Source organism: Populus trichocarpa, chromosome 19 (genome assembly GCF_000002775.5).
Source record: "Populus trichocarpa isolate Nisqually-1 chromosome 19, P.trichocarpa_v4.1, whole genome shotgun sequence".
Taxonomy (NCBI): Eukaryota; Viridiplantae; Streptophyta; class Magnoliopsida; order Malpighiales; family Salicaceae; genus Populus; species Populus trichocarpa.
The window spans coordinates 13,195,389-13,217,011 of NC_037303.2; the positions used below are offsets into that span (position 1 = coordinate 13,195,389).

General features: G+C 32.3%; 1 protein-coding gene across 6 annotated transcripts in view; it reads right to left on the reverse strand.

Moving 5' to 3' along the window:
- Positions 1-642: 642 nt before the first annotated feature.
- The window catches only part of LOC18110550 (receptor-like protein kinase At3g21340), a 93,774-nt gene continuing 72,793 nt past the window's right edge, over positions 643-21,623 (reverse strand). For 2 of the 6 annotated variants that reach the window (XM_052449505.1, XM_052449501.1), the window contains exon 14: positions 643-986. In XM_052449505.1, the coding sequence (XP_052305465.1) occupies positions 742-986 (245 nt within the window). In that variant the 3' untranslated portion in view covers positions 643-741. Of the gene's footprint in view, positions 1,139-1,218; positions 1,409-1,492; positions 1,556-2,063; positions 2,191-2,287; positions 2,521-3,062; positions 3,209-3,572; positions 3,654-3,740; positions 3,813-4,323; positions 4,396-4,522; positions 4,656-6,610; positions 7,105-7,923; positions 8,477-10,710; positions 11,007-21,623 lie in introns of those variants that run through there. The other 4 variants (XM_052449503.1, XM_052449507.1, XM_052449508.1 and 1 more) reach the window with 4 other exon arrangements.

The following is a 21,623-nucleotide window of genomic DNA, read 5'->3' on the forward strand; positions in this document are numbered from 1 at the left end:
ATAAGGGGATTCAGGCTTTTTATTGGGGCACGTTACCGACGGATAATTGAATATTAATATTTTTTAATTATTCCGTCGGTAATTCCATCGGTAATATTTAATTTAAATTTTTAATATCGTAAAAAGTTTTTAGAAACTGCCAAAAAATTACCGATGATTTTTCAATCTGTCGGTGATTCCGTTTGTAATATTTAAATGAAAATTTTAAATTAATTGAATTTTTTCAGAAAACCACCAAATAAACCGACGACTTTTCAATCCATCGGTGATTTTGTCCGTAAAGAACAACAATTAACAGTGCAATTGGAAGGTGAACAGTTCTGGAGCTCTCTGGAAAATAGCGACGGACAATTCCGTCGGTAAAAATGACACGTCATCATTTTTTTTTGCTTTGTTTTAATTTTTTTTCCCACGGTAAATCCCTCGGTATATACCAAGGGAATATTTCCGTCGATAAAATTTCTTGAAAATTTACCGACGAAAATATTCACTCGGTATTTCCGTTTGTATTTATCAATTTTCTGGTAGTGGAAGTTCATTAATCAAGTTGCATATATTCTTATAAAGGTTTTGAAATGAGAAGATTTTTGCAAATTAAGAGCTTTGCTAGGACATATCTAGAGATAGGTTTAAGGAAGGATGTCGAGGGTAAATTTATACTATAAGAATGTTTTATGCATATATAAATTCAGTTCAAGCCATAACGGTTTTAACAGCAAACAAACAGTTATTGTTTATTAACTACCTAAGATTTGGAGCCATATCTGTGCCAAGCACCAAGCTCATTTCAACGGAACCGCGCATGCTTATTTCAGATGACATTTCCATGGCCAGACATTCCTTTAGCTCTCCCAAAATATCACTCATGTCCGGTCTTTGTATTGAAGTCGGGGGCACGCAGGACAATGCTATCTCCAGAGCTTTCCAAGCACAATTAGTGCTGAATTCACCTTGCAGCCTTGGATCGATAATGCTCTGGATATCCCCTCTTTCAACTAAAGGACTCACCCATTGAAGTATGTGAGTGTGGCCCTGATGGCCCCTTATTAAAGGCGGTTGACCAGTTATTAGCTCACACAGAAGAATACCGAAGCTATAAACATCACTTTTCTTATTTAAGTTTCCTGATGCTCGATATCTGCATACAGAATATAATGATAATTATTCTAGGAGAACAAACACTGTGAGAGAAGGTTAACATTAAGTGTGAATACGCACTCAGGATCAATGTATCCAGGCGTGCCTGCAGGATCAGTTATGACATGCGAGTCTCCTTCATTTGCGAAGGCTTTGGACAACCCGAAATCAGCAATCTTGGCTTGAAGGTTTTCAGTTAATAAGATGTTGGATGATTTCAAATCTCTATGGACTATTGGCGGCTTGCAACCGTTATGCAGATATTCCAAACCTGCGAGTTCGATAATGCCAGTTAATCCAACAAAGTTTGCATAACAAAAATGAAGAAAAAATGACTCAGGCACTAGAGTCAGACCTTGTGCTGCGTCTACTGCAATTTGCAGCCTTGCCCTCCAATTCAACATATTTGTGCTATTTTCTGCAGACATAAAAACACACTAATATCATAAATTAAACAATAAACTTTGCAATGTGATGAATACAATAGGAATTATGTTTCATTACACATATAAGTTCATCAGTACTAGATGGTTGTCAAAGAATCATCTTAACCTAAAAGCTTAAACTATTAGGTGAGGTCCTAAGATATGATTTAAATTATTCTTTAACACTCTCTCAATTGAAAGTCTTATGGATTTAAAACTTGCACATACCTATATTATCTTGTCCTTAATTTTTATCGAATAGAATAGAGGTGGTGAGATTTGAACTCGTGACTGCTTGGTTATCAAGGCTCGGATACCATGTCAAAAAATCATTTCAATGTAAAAGCTTAAGTTACTAGGTAATATCCCAATATATGATTTATATTATACTCTAACAATGATAAATTCGTATAAACCTGAGTGAGAGTTCTATCTATAAACTAGTTTGTGTCCTAAAAAAATTGAAGAATTCTATATTTCTGAGAGTAATTCTATAAATACCTAACAAGTGATCCTTCAAGTTCCCATTTGCCATGTATTCATAAACAAGTGCCATATTTTCTTGCTCATTACAATAACCAACGAGGGACACCAAGTTTCTGTGATGAACAATAATCAATAGTTTGACCTGCATTTAGAAACATTACTCTGTCATAGCTGAAAGAAAAATATTTGGTGCACCTCTCTTGTCCTTTACAGGAAAGGAGAAATAACTAATTTGTTACCTCCGCTAGAAATTCTTTATAACCTTGCCTTGAGGATTGAGATAACAACTTGACAGCAACTTGACGACCATCATTCAGGTTTCCAAGATATACTTTTCCAAATCCTCCTTCTCCAATAATGGTTTGGAAATTGTTGGTAATGCTAACTATTTCAGTGTATGTAAATGGTTGATTCTTTGATTTTAGTGACAAGGATAAGCCCACCGAGGAAGATAATGGCACATTCAATCTCCCTGCAAAGGAAAATTTCATATTTTGTTTTTGATAAAGCGATAAATATTCCAATATTTTAACAGAGATACTAAAGTATGAAACTATATATGTCATCATATCTACATGTCAAAACTATGTTATTGCTTACTGATCTCATGCTGAATCGTATTCTCATCTGCTAAGTTGCAGGAAAGAAATGAGGTATTGGGGGTGGTATCCAAATTAGAATTATCATATGATAGGTAATATAAAAGTTATTGGGTGCACATAATATATATATATATATATATATATATATATATATATATTCAAAATGAATGAAAAAATTAAAGTGCCTACATATAAGATAGACTCATAGAATAATATTCTATGAGGCTTTTAAGTTAAAGACAGGTATGATCATATATGTAAGCTATCGGATGTATAGATCATCAATGATTTCACAAAAAGCACAAAGCATCTTCTAAGCCAAAATTACTCTATGTTATTCTAGGATTTAGTTAACACCACTCAAAAGAGAGGAAAGAATACAAAGAAGATAAGTGAAAGAGAAAGAATTCACCTCTTTTCAACCTCCAGAAGATAGTTATAATGCTAAGGAGAAGGAGCACCGAAACTGATATGACAGATGCAATAACTGGAACAGGAAAACTTCCCTGCTTCTTTTCACATGTATCCAACTTGCATAAATCCGGATTTCCATCCAAACTTGCATTAAGTAAAATAGTGTCAGATGTAACTGAGAATCAATGACTATATACCAGTAACAAATAACCCAATCAGAGTGATCATGGTTAGCTTTAGAAAGTTAGCAAGATCACTATGAAATATACCGAAGAATTGTATCAGTTACTTAATTCCTTAAACTCGTACTAACATGCAAAGAAAATGGATTTGTGTAATCTATTTTCTGACTCCTCTTTGTTCCTTAACGTTTAATTTCAATTTATGAAAAATTAAAACAATGTTCACTTCATATGTAAGAAAAGAAGTTAGAGAAGAACCAAAGGAGTAGAATGATTGTTTAATAAGCATGCAGATAAGTTGTAATGGTTGAAGATGATAACCAAACCTCAGCTGCAACTGTCTACTCTTAGACTTTTCCTTGAGACTATAGGGAACTGCACCTGTGAGTTTATTCCTACTCAAATATCTGTAAATAGGAAAAATAAAGTCACCATTCACCATGGTAATCTTTGTAAAAACTTCTTATGGTAAATACCAGAGCATGTTAACTTACAGGATTGTAAGATTTGGCAGTTGCGCAAAAGCTTCTGGCACTGTCCCTGTCAATTCATTGTTTGATAAATCCCTGAAAGAAAATGTGAAAAAAATAACGAACAATCACATTTTATAAAGAAATAGATGACAAGAATACGCAATAGTTGGGATAAAATAGAGGTTGTTCCTCCACTAATCTGAAGTATGGACACCCATATTTGCAACCTTTGTGGAGCCAGAATCCCTATCGTTGGCTTGTAGGATTTTGTCCAGAAAAGATGCATATAGGGAGAGAGGATATGCCTCAAGCTTATAAGATGCATGAGCCCTCCAAACACCTCTAGCCAATTTCCATATAGAGTATTTGTAACATCACCTTTAGACTTTCATAAGATAATGTCTCATCTTAGGATTGAGGTGCCCTCTAGTTTTAAGGGTCTCGACCCAATAAACAATAGTTCTTTTCAAATAAAATGATGAATGTCTGAAGTCGGTAAAAAATTCTAGCGGTGACTGTCATTCCAGTGCTAGATATCTAGTAGCCATTGCGAGCGTAGTTTATTAGTATTAAAACCTGTTACAACTTAGTTACGAAGACTTACAAGGACTTGATTGATGTGAGGTTCAAGAGTGAAACAGCTATATTCCCTGATAATTGACTTGAACTTAGATTCCTGCTCATAGTTAATAGTAAATGAGTAAGACATTGAGATACTGAATGCCATATCTAAATGGATGTTCTTCAAAAATAACTTGCATAAAATATTCCAACAATCATACAGAATTTAAGAGGGAACTCACAGAGAGATGATCCTTGGAGGGTTATCATTGTTGCACTGCAAACCAGTCCACGTAGTACGTGGCAAACATGGATCTCCCTGCCAGTCACCTCTATTTATTTTGTATGCTTCCTTGATGGCCATGATTGCATCAACTATGATAATTTATATTAAAAAGGGTGAGCAGTGCATAGCTTTAGATTTATAAGAGAGAATCGTTATATACTAGGTAAAGGCTTATATATCCAAAAAAATCTCGAGCCCGCCTTTTTGTGACAAAAGAGTAATTTTTTATGATGAATAAAAAAAAAAACTATCTCAATTAGCCATTAGGCTATCAAACAATTATCATTTGTATGATTTTATAATATTCCAATTTAAGTTTCATATTATAGGCCAATTGGTTTGATTCATGGTATCTATAAAGTTCATGTAAATATTATTTTCAACAGACTGAAACATGTTAGCCAGGATCTTATTGGACAAACTTCAAAAGAGGTTGCCGAATGTTTTTGTTGTAGTCGGACATTATTTTGTTAATCCTAGATCTTTCATTTTTAGGTATTCTTGATGTAAAACTTTAACTTTTCATGATAGCCATCATCTAAATGGCTAGAATGTGTTTTAATAAATTTGCCGATTTTTATATATATAAAAAATTGTTCTATAACATAAAAAGTCTTTCTTAAAATTTGCAAAGTTATTATGTGCTAATTTATTTTTAATTTAATTAGAATAATCAAAATAATGATATTGAAAATCAACCATTGATCATTGAAACTTTCATGCCATATCAAAAACCACTTTAGATATTTAAATTATTTGATAATATTCAATAAATCACTATATAATCTTAATAAAAAATAAGCATAAAATGTCCAAGATTTGTTTTTTTGGAAGATAGAGAATTTAGGTTGGATATCAAACTTCGTAACATTTGGATACAAAAAGGTATCAAATCATATGAACTTTAATATGGTAGTCAATTAACATTCGTGGTTTGTATTCTTTAGTAATATTAGGAGTTTTAGGCTCCTTCTATTTTTGTGGTATGGTGTAGTGCGTTCTATGTTTTGTTTCAATCATAGATTTGAAAGTGTTTAGTTAATCAACATATATCATAGTTTTATATAGACCCCACTAAAAACTCTCTTAAAAACTAAATGATGTTATCGAACCTACAATAACGGGTGAGTTGAGCAGTCAGGTGTGGGTCTGTCATAATTAGATAAGGATCTGCTCTAGATAGATTATGTGGATAGCCTAGAAAATGCATTTATAGACTATTGAGACATGTTTAGGTCCAATAAGAGATCTGATACTGTCAGACCAGAATAACAGCTCAAAAGGCTATAATTTTTAATCTGACCATTGAATCACGGTTAAAATTTTACAAGAGATTTCGAAGGTTGTTTTCCTTTGAAGTTATCTATGTGTTGCTATGTGGATCGTCAGATTTTTAGATTTCGCAAATCTCGCCCCATGACCCTGGTTTTACAAGTTTTTATGATTTTTCTTTTTATTTTTGAATTTCATGCTATTTTTGAAATTGATGTTTCTTTCCTTTGTAATTTTGGATTTTTATTTTTGTTTCCTAAATAGAGTAAGTTTTCTAATCTATTTAAGGCTTATAAACCTCCTAAAAAGACAAACTTTATTATTATTATTTTCAAAGAATAAACTTGTGAATTTAAGGTTTATATTTGTAGCTCCTTTCACCCATAAATAAATTTTATGTTCTTTGTTTAGTTGTTGTTTTCAACTTCCATATGCATAATTAAGTTAAGAAAAAACTACATATTATAACTTTTCTTAAACCTACTTTTTCAAACTATAATAGTAAAAACATCTACAACACCAAATCACAATGGAGGAAACCTCTTTAAAAAAAAACAAAGAAAGGAAAAGACAAGGCCAGCCCTCGTTGTGCCAGCAAGACAATTAATCACCAAGTAATTTGCCATTAATCAGACCCTAGCTCGAGGGATCAGAGGGATCAAAACGTAAAAATCCTTCAATCCAGTAGTCTAGCAATTCATTAATGACGATTATTATAGCATTCTGGCACCCAAGCCTATAGCATTCAACAGAATTGAAATAGAAAACATACCGTCTGTTTGGTTTGTCGGTGAATCATGGAGTGGCAATAGTTCGAAGATCTCAAAGGCATTTAGGATAGGTGGAAGGTCAGAACTTGCATCAATAGAAAACCTAACTAGACCTTCTTGATCTTGTAATTTATATGGACCTATGGTCAATGGCTTCAAGTATTCAAGGGTAAAGAGCCCATACTTTAAGCCATTCAAAGTAATGGTGAATTCTCGTAATTTGCCTCCTGCAATCTGCTCGATTTCAGCAAAGTGAAAGAAGACAAGAAACTCAGGTGTGAAATTCTCTTTATACGGTGATGTATAGGTGTAGCTCAATGATTTAAGGCCATTTCGAGGCTGAACCGCTGTTCTCAAGACTTCGACTGGTAGACGGCAGCGATTATCACTGCCCTGGATATCAATATTTGTAATTGCTTCGGTGCTAATATTTGAAACTGAATCGGTGAGGCTGACGTCAAGCTGCCAGATGCGAGCATACACGTCATCGGGGTACCTAAATGCATGGGAGAAACAATAACACAAGTATTAACTAATGTAGTGATATTCTCATTCTCCAAAATTCCTATTTCTTGATGTTCATTGATTCTAAGCAATATTAAAAAACTATTTACATACGAGTAATTAAAGAAAACACAACTAATAAAGATTTAATGATCAAGAATCTATCAACGTAAAGTATATAATTTAAAATATTTTATGCATCCTGAAGGGGAAAAAACATAAGAAAAAACACATATCATTTGGCACAAATGATGAGCTGTAGTACGATTAATTAAGATATACTTCTTATGAATAGATTCAGTTTTTGTCCAACTTAATTTTAGATCAAATCAGCTGGAGTTACACTAAAAAATGGAAGGGATTTGCTAGCTATCCCTCGCCAACGACTGGTCAACTTGCTGCCCAAGATTAAAAGTATTAAATTTACTTTCAGAATTATTGACTTGGGGGAAGATTCTGGATAAGGTTGAGAAAGTTAGCTCCAAAAAATCATGGTTTAGAAGTGAAAGAGAAACAAGAAAAACAAAAACAAAACATCGATCTTTCAATGTCTACAAATGATAACATTCTAAAAACCATGATAAAATACAATATCCCTAAGGTATATAGTGAAATTATAGATATTTATCCAAAAGATTGTATATATATTTTACATAAACGTCCTCCTTATATTAAAAAAAAATCTGTAAAAACGCTCATTAAATTCTCAAGCTTTTTTAAACGGTACCTATGATGAGAATTTTTATCATATCTGATGCATGATGTGGCACATGCATGATTTAGTTAAAAATGCATGATTTAGACAATTCACCTTATGGTGCCTAAGCTGACCTCGCCGCCAAGGTCAGCTTGCACCCTGCGAAGCAACGATCCATTCATACTTCTATACGAGGAATCATTCATGAACAGTAAATCCAATCCACTGATGAAAGGAACTCCGAAACCCGTATTTACGAGACACACATAAATGGTATCAGTTACTGAATAATGAATAATGTCGTAATTTATCCAGTACTTATTTTCAAAAGTTTCTTCAACCGTTGCCCAATAGTTTACCCCGATGTATAGATCAAACTTTATTTGAGTTTGATTCTTAGAATCGTAATTTCCATAGCGGAAGAAAGCTCTGACGTAATAGTTTTGGTTCTTACCCTGTATGGGTTTCAATGTATAACAATTCCTTTCACCTTCAGGAAAGATTCTCAAGCTATTCACCATTTTCCCATAGTAAAGAGTCGTCAAGTTATACTCTGGTGCTACGACCTTATTCTTGCCCGTACTAATGAAATCTTTGTCGGTTTTGTAAGATATTCCAGTTTCCCTATCCGTATAATCTTCATCCGCCCCACAATCAATGCTGATGCCTTCAAAATTTTGGTTAGAATAGAAAACCAAACGATTAGACTGATTATCTCCAAAATATTGTTATCAATTACCATTTTTTTCTTAATAAGCCAAATATTCATTTAACCATGAAGAGGCAAAGCACCAACTTGAATATCAGGAAAGAAAATAAGAGCAAGGAATTATAGAAAAATGCAGACCAAGAACTTGAAACAAAATTTTTATGTAGTAGCAATCGATCCATACGTTCATGAGTTTAATTATAAGAAATTGTTTTCTTTTTTTGGATGATTCATGGGGAAGCAGCAGGATACTTCTAGGGCATTAAACAATCACTAGCATTTAATTACTATTTCGGGAAAAAAAATGTTGGAGACAGATAAGATACATTTTCTTGTACTTTATGATTTAAAAATTTAAAAATTCACTTCAAAACTATTCTAAGAATAAATTTATTTTATATATTTTTTTAATTTTTTTATATCTATCCTTTCTATCACGTTACACATTACCAAGTCAAAATCATGCCAACTCAAATATTCGCACCAAGTGGGCTCAACTTGCCTTAAACAACATGGACCCGTCAACTACATAAATTTATTATATAAATTAAGAGTCTCTTCTTCTTCTTCTTCTTTTACATAGAGATATGATTTTAGCATTTATCTCTTCTTCTTCTTAAGTAAATCATTTAAGTTTTTCCTTTTCATTTTTCTTTCAACTCAGACTGGACATGTTCAGGTCATGTATCAATTTGTCATGTCAATCCCGAGCATGCATTAAACACCGTTATAAATATGTAGTCGTTGGTTGACAGAAGTTGTCAATAAATAGATTTGACCGCAGCTTAGATGCAGGTAAGTATCATAATAGTGTTGTTTTGTTAGGTGCCCCCACCACGAGTTTATTTATAAAATTACATGTAATAAATCAAGTCTCATGCATAGAGATATGCTTTTAGCATTTATCTCTTCTTCTTCTTCTTTTTGTAACAAATTCAATACATGAAAGTTCATATTATAAGTCATTAGAGTTTTAATAAATTTAATTTTGAATGAAACAAATTCTCGATTAATTTGTTTCTTACTCTAATTCAAAGTTTCTAGTTGTTAACAAAAAACCAACAATTAATGAGCCAAGAAATTAGCATAGGGTTCCCACTAAACCACATAGAATATACGTTTTTAACCAGGCAAGGTGTGGGCAGTTGGCTACAAAATCATAAGAAACTAAGCCAAGAAATGCTAAAGTGACTGGGTTTTCAACTGCTAGTTTTCAGTTCAGCAACGCAGGAACAAAAGGAGGGCACACCCATCTTTTTGTATGCAAAAGCCATATTTGCGCACCATCCATGCTAGTCTTTTGTTTTTTTATAATAAGACATATATCTTAATTAAATCTCCAGACTTTTATATATGTCTTTATAGAAATTTTTCATATAAAAACAGGGTAAGTCTTGTTCCGACAATTTTAGTTTGGATAGCACTAATGCACAAGAATCATGGGTCATATAGATATAGTTAATACACTAATGCACAAGCTACTTCTAGGAAACAAACTTGCTTATAAAAGCAATTTAGAGACCGTCAAAAAACTATCTCAACCTAAAAGCTTAAATTATTAAGTGAGGTTTCAATATATGATTTATATTATTCTTTAGCATATCTCCTCAAGTAAAAACTCTTTGGGCTTGAAACTTGCATATGCTCACCTTACTTTATGCTTAATTTTTATCAAATAAATGGGAGATGGTGAGATTAGAACTCGTGGCCGTTTAGTCATCAAAGCTTTAATACCATATCAAAAAACCAATTCAACCTAAAAACTTAAGTTTTTAAGTGAAGTTTCAAAATATGATTTATATTATTTTCTAACAGAGACAAGGGTCAACTCTCTCATAAATGAACTAATAGACCACTTGGAAGATAATCTCGTAAACTTAAACTTGGAAAAGGATGTATGATAATTTAACTTAATAAGTTTAATTTTGAATGAAATTCAAATCCATGATTTATTTACAACTCAAATTTAAAGTTTCAAGCAATTGGAAAAAAAAAAAAATCAACCATGGATACGCGTTGCCATGTATAATACAAATAATTAGTATAGACTTAGAACTTAAGCATTTTTTTTACCATGCAGGGTGTGAGTAATTTGGCTAGGAGAAACTAAGCGAAAAACATACTTAGCACAAATAAAATTACAACAATAAAAAAGAACCAGTATTCTAGAGTCTTAAAGCTAGCAGAAGTACCTGAGTTTTCTGCAGCAAGCTTTCTTTTTTTATCCTGCTCAGTATTTTTGGCAGCAAGTTTTGAGTTCGGAAACGTAGCTGAGAGCAAAAGGAGGATCACCCATACTTTTATATAAGAAAGCAGTATTTGCCCACCATCCATCCTTAGTCTTGTTCTGGCGATTTTAGTTTGCGTTGTGAGGGAGTTTTAAAAAAAGAAGTTGTTATGAGCTAACAACGCAATTTGAAGAGGAAAGCAAATTTGGAATCTGAGAATATGGAGCGCAAATTTAAATATAATGAATATTCGTACTGCACAGTTTGTGAGTGATGAGAACGCCAACAAGTCTTTTTGTATGGACAGCTGTCCAGCAAGCACCGACGACTCCAAGACTTCAAAGTCATTAGTATAATTTATTTATTTATTGTGATAGGTGAAATAGCGTAATGCATTTATAACTCGTTTAGTTTTTTTTTAATCCCAGCAATTGATATATCAAGTTGAGTTAAAAAAAATTTATAGATATCACAGATATCTATATACAATTTGAGTTTATATCACTAATTTTCATGAATTTTTATTTAGAAATAGATCTATAACATGAACTGTAGGTATAATAAAACCTCTAATATTAGATATAATTTTCATACTTTATATCATCATTAAATTCTAGTTTTTTTTATCTTTTTAGCAAAGAGACAAGCTCCTATTTATTACATTAAGAAAATATAATTAGAAGTACGCTAACAATATCTTTGGAGCCGAAACATTTCTAATTATATTTTTAGACGTTTCTAAATAAAATAAAAATAAATATTCAATATACAAACTATTAAATATAAAAAAATAAGTATAGGATATATAGGTTGGGTTAGGTTGACCGAGTTTCAAAAATCTCGACCTGTCACCCAACTCATGATATTATTCTTAGGTTTTTTAACCTACTACCATCTATATTATCCATATTATTTAACTTCGATGGATTGTGTATTGTAAGATAATGTAAATATTACAAATTGATAGGGTTTTTTTGAACACCCCGTGATGCTTTTACATCATATTCTAAGCCCTGTTTGTTTTTGCGTTTCAAAAGCGTTTTTGAAAAAATTTGATAATTTTTTATTTTTTTCTTTGCTTCAAATTAATATTTTTTTGTGTTTTCAGATCATTTTGATGTGCTGATGTCAAAAATAATTTTTAAAAAATAAAAAAAATATTATTTTGATGCATTTTCGAGTAAAAAGTACTTTGAAAAACAACCATAACCACACTTCCAAATACGCTAGTGACAAGGATCATGAAAAGATTAATATCTTTTAAAGGTTGGTGAAATAGCTGGGAGATTAGGACAGGGGGTTTGGGTTTCATAAACACTTGTAAAATAAGTGTTCTTGTTAGGCTTAAGGCCAATAAGATGCTTAATTACCACAAATATAGAATAGAAGGAGGAAACCCCTCTGAGGCTATGTTGTTTGTATTTGCAAGGATGCTGTAAGAGATTATCAGAGGTTGGAAAACAAAATGTGAGCTTCCATGTTAGATACCAAATGGCTCATGGATATTTATATAGTCATGAACTATATAGAACTTGTTTAGAGATAAGGCTGTTAGCTCATTGTTAAGGGAAAAGATAACATCAGAGAGCTATCCCTATGTAACACCCTGGTCATTCTCATGTGTGTTTTTTTTTTTATTAATTTTTTTTTCTATATATGAGGAAATTCCCAATAACCTTGTTATACGTGTACGGTATCGCAACAAATCATCCTCTTGGATTAAGATAATTGAGAATGGTGTGGGTGCACTACAACATTTAACAGTTTTACTGACAGAAAAAATCCGTCGGTGTGAGATTACTACTTTGTCAGTAATTTTTTTACCGACTAAATCCCCAATAGAATGCGTCCGTCGGCATAGCTTTCATCGGTAATTCTATATTCTGTCAGTAAAAAAAAAACTACTTATGGTTTTAAAGATGAAAAATACGCGACAAAAAAAAAATTCCCCCTGGAAATATACCAATGAAAATATTTTGTCAGTGATAGTGGCATATAAAGTAAACATTTTTCAACTCCTAGTGAAAAACCGACGGAATGAATCCATTTGTGAAGACGTTGGTGATTATGGCATTTGCAGTAAATATTTCTCAACTCTCAATAAAATACCGATGGAAACATTCTGTCGGTGATGTTTTTTTAAAAAAATATTTAGAATAAATAATATAAATTATATAAATTAATAGTAAAAAAACCAATTATGCAAAAAAAATTGTATTAAACATCAAAAATATAAAATAAAGTTAAATAATAATATTCATCCAAATATTTATAACAAATTTAATGTGTTTCCAAAAAAAAATTAAACTAGAACAATGGTGGAGCAGGAGGAGGTGGTGGAGGCTGGTCGTTCTCGAGACGAAATGGCAAAAAAGGAGGTGCACATGTATCATCATTCATCTTTGATCTAATGTCCATGATTATTTGGTGGAGGTGTTGATAATCCACCGAGAGTTGAGCGTATTGTTGCTTCAAGGCCATGAACTCCTTAGACTGGGTGTTCGATACCGATTGGGAGCTCCCGACGGTTGAGACACTACGGGTCACCCGCAAGTTCTCGGCCGTAGTGTTGGAGAGCCCGTACACCTGATTTTTATCGGATCCACCAAACGATCCTACCTCCATCCACAATTCTGGATCAAAATCCGGATGGGTTGAAGGATCGTCCCCATATCTCTCCCTCAACCGACTATTATAGGTCTCCTGAAAATAAAAATAGAAATCATCATATTCAATTCAAGAAAAATAATAACTTATGAAATAAAATGGTTGAACGAACATACCACGACGTGGGAAGGATAAAGAATTCTTGTCCTTTATCAAATAAATAAATAAATAAATGAGAATTGTCACCTAGTATTTTGGTTACTAGGAACCCTAATTGGTCTCATAGTTCGAGTAAAGGGACTAATTGCAAAAAGAGAAGGTATTAGTACTCCTAATATGCCTTACATGATATAAGCTGCATTGTTTATTTGTCTGATGTAAACTAAAAAAATATTGTGTTTCCTAACTATTGGTTTATTTAAAGTTGAAGAAAGTCCTTCTTGGTAAAAAAATATTTATCTTATCAGACTAAAATCTACTCATTCTAATGCCAAAATGAAAATAAAAAGAACTATCTTTTTATTTAATATCGAGAATATATCTTTCATATAAAGTCATATTCTCACATATTAAAAAGGAACGAAATAAATTTTTTGGTATTTTTTGAAATGTATGTCAAAATCCTTTGGAATTTTATAAACTTGTTATAAAATCCATGCAATGTTTCTTAAAACATGCCAAAGTATTTTAAATTTTTTTTCTAAAAAGATGCTCAAATAATTCTAGGATTTTTGGTCATATGCAATTAAAACATTCGAGTTAATTAAAAACAATTATGCTTTATATCTTTTCATATTTTTTTATCATTTATTTAAAGCAAAATAAAAGGTAATAAAAAGAAAAAATCATACACACACATTCTTTTTTTATTATATTTTACTTACACACGTTTACAAAATAATACAAACTCAAATTTTAAAAAATAAATTTAAACATACTAAAAATTTAAAATTTGCAAAAATTATCCTTCCAGAGGTTAGGGAACGTGTTGGAGAGATTGCGAGAAACTTAGGAATCACATTGAAAGCTTCCGGGAATGGTGAAATAGTGGAGGCGCATGTATCCCGCGTTTGGGCTCCCTTTGAATGTTGACTCGTGCAATGACCGGAATCATATCATAAATGTTTTTGACAGTAATATTATAAAAACATTTTATAATAACAAATAAAAAACGTTTCTACACATATTATAAATATTACGAGATAAGGTATTTTTTAAAGATTCTATATAAAAAAAAAATTATATGAAACCGAGATAGTTACCTTTCAGGGAATTATAATGATTTTGATTGGCTGAATTTAAAGTTTTTTTGTCTACCATAACTTTATTTTATATTAATATTAATTTATATTCATTTTTATATGAATATTAATAACTCAGTCAAAATACAATTATCTTTAAGAAAAAAATGTTTATTATGCTTAATATTTTAAATTTAATTTGTTTCTGTCTTAATTTTACCCTTTATTCAAGTAGTTTTCTCTTCACAAAATTGCTTGAAGTCTACGCTTTTTTGAATCTAATCATAGATGTTATGCCAGTAATCCCTCTGTTCTTTTTTTTATTAGCTTTTGTTTGGTAAGTTACTGTAAGTTTCCGATGAGATTTTAAGTACTATTCTAGAATAATTCATGATTTATTTAAGATAAATTTTTTTAATAATTGATAAAATTAGATAAGTAAACATTGAAGTTATTGTATAAACATGAAAAATATGAATTACCTACCCATGCTCTGGGATAACCATCAAACAACTAGAACCCAACAAGCACGTCTTAGCAAATTTTTCAGAGCAGCAAGTCTGTCTGACCAAAAGGAAGGTAGTGTGAAGCTCCTCTAATAAGGACAGCTGGTTTCTCAACAAAGAAACATAATCCCGCGTTTGGGCTCCCTTTGAATGTTGACTCGTGCAATGACCGGAATCATAAGGAGAAAAAAAATTAGAAATTAAAAAGTAAAAAATAATAATTAAAACAAAATTAGAAAAATCAAAAGACATAAGTAAATCAAATAAACTAGAAGCATCAATAATGAAAAAACCATAAAGCCTAATCCCCGGTAAATTAAATTTTGAATGATGAAATAAAAAAATCATTTACACAAAAGCATCTGAAATAAAAAAAATAATAATTAAAATAATGAGGGTGAAAATTGAAATAAAATATAAATTAGAGAGCAACCAAAACTTTTTGATAAAAAAAAAGGACCAAGTTGGAAAAAAATAATACACCAAAAACTTGGATTGAAGAATGAAATTGAAAATTAATAAAACTTTTATAAAAGGGCAAGGAAAAAAAATAAAAATTAAAAGAATAAGGATCAAATTGAAAAAAAAATATATGTCAAATTAGAATTGAATGACTAAATTGAAAACAAACAAAACTTTTATAAAATGACCAAAAGTAAAAATTAGAAATCAAAACAATTAAAACCAAAATTAAAATATAAAAAAACAAAAAGGGTCAACCTGTTATATTTTGAAAAGGTAAGAGAAAAAAAAAAGTTCACCAACAAGAAACCACTTTGCCATCACACGCCACATAAAAAAAAAAGGATGTGGCTGTGTTATCAAAGAGCGCAAGCACTCCTACATGCTAACATGCACATACCAACATGTTTTTAGATTAAAATATTAATTTTTCAAGCAGATGCATGGCTTATTTTTTCATGATTGAAAGGGTAAAGATGTGTTTTTAATGTATTTCAAATAGCAAAAAACATCAACGCTCATCATTTTACTGTTTTGAAAATTTGAAAAGGATGCATATATCCCTTCTTTATTATCCAATGACCATTAGAAAAGTTCAAATTACCTCTAACACCCTTTTTTAAGTCTGTCTGACCAAAAGGAAGGTAGTGTGAAGCTCCTCTAATAAGGACAGCTGGTTTCTCAACAAAGAAACATAATCCCGCGTTTGGCTCCCTTTGAATGTTGACTCGTGCAATGACCGGAATCATAAGGAGAAAAAAAATTAGAAATTAAAAAGTCAAAAATAATAACTAAAACAAAATTAGAAAAATCAAAACACATAAGTAAATCAAATATTTGATGTCATAATATCTTATAGTTACCCGTTGTGTTTATTAAATTTATTTATTAAAACTAATTTTTTATTAAATAAAACGATAAAAAAATAAATACATACGTGAAATTGAATGAATAAAAAAATAATATATAAGGCTACACATATAATAAATATTATCTAAAAATAAATATTTTTATTTTTAAAAATAAGTTTCACCAATATAAAACATAAAAAAATCATAAATGAATCAAAATAATATCTTCAAAAATTAAATATATATAAAATAACTTTAAAAAAACCTCTCTATCCAAAAAAAAAAAAGAAGCTAAATAAGCAAAATAAAAAATCATAGAGGAGAGATTAAAACATAAATTAAAAAATAATTTAAAAATAAACATGAAAAGAAGGCATCAATTAAAATAAAAACCAAAATCAGAATAAAAAAAATAAGAAAAAGGAAAAGATAGCTGAGGTGCCACAAGCACATTTCAAAGAAATAAGAAAAATATGACTTGGGTTATAACCCTAACCGAGTTTAATAAGTTGTTTTTATTTTAATTAGACAATAAAAAAATAGACAATGATAGTAAACAAACAAAAAAAATCAAAAAAAGATCACAATAACATGGTAAAGAAATCTTTGAAAGTACAAAGTGGATAAAAAATGGTTACAAATAACCAGCTCGAGTCAACTCAAGGTAGCGTAATAAACATGTAATCTGGGTAATATAAGGTGAGCAAACTAAGGTTAACCAGCAAAACCCGTGGCTCAGGTCAAGAAATTATAATAACCTAATATATAAGAAAATTAAAGAAAACCACAAAGCTAGTTTTTTTTTTCAAAAAAAAGTATCGAATGATGAAATCAGAAAAGAAAATAAGCTAAAAAAATATCGATCTACATTAACTTTTCAAGGCCGTGATCAGAGTCAATAGATTAGAAGCATCATTCATGAAAAAACCACAAAGCCTAATCCCTATAAAATTAAATTTTGAAGGATGAAATAAAAAAATCAATTACATAAAAGGATCTGAAATAAAAAAATAGTAATTAGAATAATGAGAGTGAAAATTAAAATAAAATATAAATTAAAGAGCAACCAAAACTTTTTGATAAAAAAAAAACAAGGACCAAGTTGGAAAAAAATAATACACCAAAAACTTGGATTGAAGAATGAAATTGAAAATTAATAAAACTTTTACAAAAGGACAAGGGAAAAAGTAAAAATTAAAAGAATAAGGATCAAATTGAAAATATATATGTATGTATGTATGTCAAATTAGAATTGAATGACTAAATTAAAAACAAATAAAACTTATATAAAATGATCGAAAGCAAAAATTAGAAATCAAAACAATTAAAACCAAAATTAAAATATCAAAAACAAAGAGGGTCAACCTGTCATATTTTGGAAAGGTGAGAGAAAAGAAGAAAAAAATAGTCCACTAACAACAAACCGCCTTGCCATCACGCGCCGCATCAGAAAGAAGAGGATGTGGCTGTGTTTTCAAAGGGCGCAAGCGCTCCTGCATGCTAATATGTGTACTGCACATACCAACATGTTTTTATATTAAAATATTAATTTTTCAAGCAGATGCATGGCTTATTTTTTCATGATTCAAAGGGTAAAGATGTGTTTTTAATGTATTTCAAATAGCAAAAAAACATAAACACTTGTCATTTTACTGTTTTGAAAATTAAAAAATGATGCATATATCCCTAGAAAATTCTTTATTAACCAATGAACCATTAGAAAAAGATCAAATTACCTCTAACATCAAGACGTTTCATTTTTATTTGAGGCGCAAAAAAAATTAATTTCATTATAACAACAAATAGTTTTTTTCGTATCTAGGTGTATAATATTTTTGCTATGCCTTCTAAAGTTTTTATTAATTTTAATTTTTTAATAAATTAAAGTCATAAAATTTGTCGCAGGTGCGCGACGTCGCGACGATCGTCCACCCTCGAATGTGTATGGTGGGGGGATATATATCTGGTCAATATGGTGAGACAAGGAGTTCTTTGTCTCTTAGCAGTGAAAAATGGTGTGGGAGTCGCCACCTAGTATTTTGGTCACTAGGAACCCTAACTGGTCTCAGAGATTGGGCACGGGGACTGGTTGCGTAAAGGGAAGGTATTAGCACCCCAAATACGCCCTACCTAAGGTAAGCTGCATTGTTTATTTGTCTGATAAAATTCAAGGTCTCGTTGTGTTTCCTAATTGTTGGTCCGTCTATGGTTCAAGAAAAGTCCTCCTCAATAAGGAGGTCCTTATCTTATCGGGTAAAGCCTAACCGTTCTAATGTCTAAAAAATCATATTTTTAATATCAATAATACGTTTTACATATAAATTCGTAATCCCAAATATTAACAGAGGACAAAAATATTTTTTAGAATTTTTGAAATATTGGCCTAGTTCTCATGGCTTGAAGAAACTGGTTATTAAAGCCAAAATGCATGTTAATACATATATTGTTTTCAAATTTTCTTTGTTATATGAAAAAGATGATGTTATAATATTTATATATATATATTGGAGAGACTAGGCTGTATTTTAAAACAAAACATTTTTTAAATATGTATTTTTGTACGTTTTGACGCAAATCGGGTATTTTAATACTGGGTTTGTATCCTTACGGTATAAAAATACAACCAAATATTAATCCACTTTGATAAAACAAATGCAGAAAAATCAACAATATTTTCAAAGATATTTTTAGAAAATTTTTGAAAGCAAAAGACATTTTTTATTTTGAAAATCTTTGATGTTTTGATGAAAATCGGGTATTTTAATACCGGATTTGTATCTTTACAGTATAAAAATACCAACCGATATTAATCAAAATATAGTAATAAAATTACAACAAAATCACATATATTTTTTATAATTTTTTGCAAAATTTTTATAATTTTTTTCATATATATATATATATATATAAATAATACAAAATATAATATATATAATATTAAATGGGCTGGGCTGGTCCGGCCCAACCGACTGGGCCGGACTCAGCCCAAAAAGTGTTGGGCCGACTTCGGCCCAAGAATGGATTGGGCCGATCTCGGCCCACAAACTGGTATTCTCCTCTGGGCCAGACCCGGCCCAGAAGGCAGGACTGGGCCAGGATCAGCCTGGCCCATCAACTAGACTAGCTGGGCCAGAACAAGTCTGGCCCAGCACAAGAAATCAACGGGGGGAATTATTCCCCCCCATCCTCCTGCATGCAGAACTAATGTTCTGCATGCAGAAGGAAACGCCGGTCACGGAAATAATATGAGGGGGAAGGAACGTTTACCTGGCGCGGAGGAGGCGGTGGCGCTGGTGCGACTGCTGCTGCCGGAGGTGGTGCTGTGGCGGAGGCCGGTGGCGGTGTCAAGCGGCGCTGCGGTTCCAACGACAGCTCCAAGCGGTGCTACTGTCTCCCACAGTGCAGCGACATTCTTCCCGGCTGTTCTTGCGTTTTCTCACGTTCCCTCGCGGTTTCTGGCTTTCCTTCCTCTCGGTCTTGGGTTTTTGGTGGTTATCTCCCTCTTTTTCTCTGTTTTTTTTTTCGTTTTTTTCTCCTCTCGGTTTCTCTCTTCTTTTCAGTCCTCCTTCCCTGTTTCAGTTTTTTGTTCTATATTTATAGGAGTGAAAAGGTGCTGGGCCCTTCATTAGTGCGCCTGAGGAGTGGGTTTCGCGGCGGCTGGTCGGCCACCACCCGTGACAGCAATGCGCCGCTCCCTTGCTTTCGGCAGGGTGAGCGGCCGGTCGGCCAATGGCTTTGGTCGGTGGTCCCGGGCGTGGGGCTTCGGGTTGGTGAGGCGTGTGGTCCACGGAGAGAGAGGAAATGCGTTTTTAAAAGAAGAAGGAAAAAAAACCAAAGGAAACCATTTTTCTTTCCTCCCGTGCTGCATGTCCAGGGGAGGAAGAAAGAGGAACAGTGTCGTTCAAAACGACACCGTTCTGTTTTCTTTTTTTTTTTTTTTTTTTTTACATGAAACGGCGTCGTTTTAAGAAAAACGCGCCGTTTCATTTAAGTCCTGCAAGACGCCAAAACGCGTCAATTTGTAAGGCAGCCCTCAATTATCTTTTTTCCTTCAATTGCATCCCTGCCAATTTCGATCTCCGCCCCTCTTGTTGGCCGCGTTTTTCACTTTAGTCCTTAGCCTCTGATTTATGCAATTGAGCCCTTAATTGATCAAAAACTTCCAATTTCTTCAATTAGGCCCCTGAATCAATTAATTCCAGCCCCTCCATTTACGCGCCTCTTCCAATTTGGTCCCTGGTTTCGGATTTTCTCAATTAAGTCCCCAATTGGCCCTTAAACTTCAATATTTATGCAATTAGGCCCCTGATTTGACCTAATAAATTCCTAAAAAATATATTTTGGCCCCAGAACTTAAATTTCTTCTAATTAAAGCCCAAATTGACTTAAAAATCAATTTTTCTTACAATCAAATCTCCTATAAATTCATTTAAAAATCCAATTAAGTCCATAAACATCCAAATTTGGGCTTTTCTCCTCAAATTTCAAATTTTCCTTCTCCACAGGGTTCTCCTCCTTCAAGAATATACTGTCAAAAATCCAATCTTTGTATTTTTAACCTTATTGACCAATTTTCCAACCATTTTCTGAGCGCTTCTGCCTCCTATTATTTTTCTAACCTCCTTTGGCTATATATTTTTATATATATTTTGTGGGGACCCAAAAATGGGTTACGACAGATGCCCCCTCTTTATAATGCTTACGGAGCAGAGGTTTTGCGCAGTAAGTTTTATAAAGATAAACCCCAAAACGGAACTCCTGAAACTGATCTGGTTGAAGCTTGATTGATCTGAAACTTGTCCTTTACAGCAATCCTCCTCAACTTGGAATCCCATCTGGCGATTCCTTTTAACCAACATGAAATATGAGGTCCCATCTGGCGACCTCCTTTAACCAAAATCGAAATACGAGATCCTTTATGGCGATCTCTTTTAACAAAAAATCTTAGAATCCCATCTGGCGATTCCTTGTAATCAATGTTGAAATATGAGGTCCCTTCTGGCGACCTCCTTGGATGAATATCGAAATACGAGATCCCTTCTGGCGATCTCCTTTAATCAACTTGGAATCCCATCTGGCGATTCCTTTTAACAAACATGAAGCAGGAGGTCCCATCTGGCGACCTTCAAATAGTGAAATACGAGATCCCTTCTGGCGATCTCCTTCAACTTAGAATCCCATCTGGTGATTCCTTTTATTCAACAGGTAAT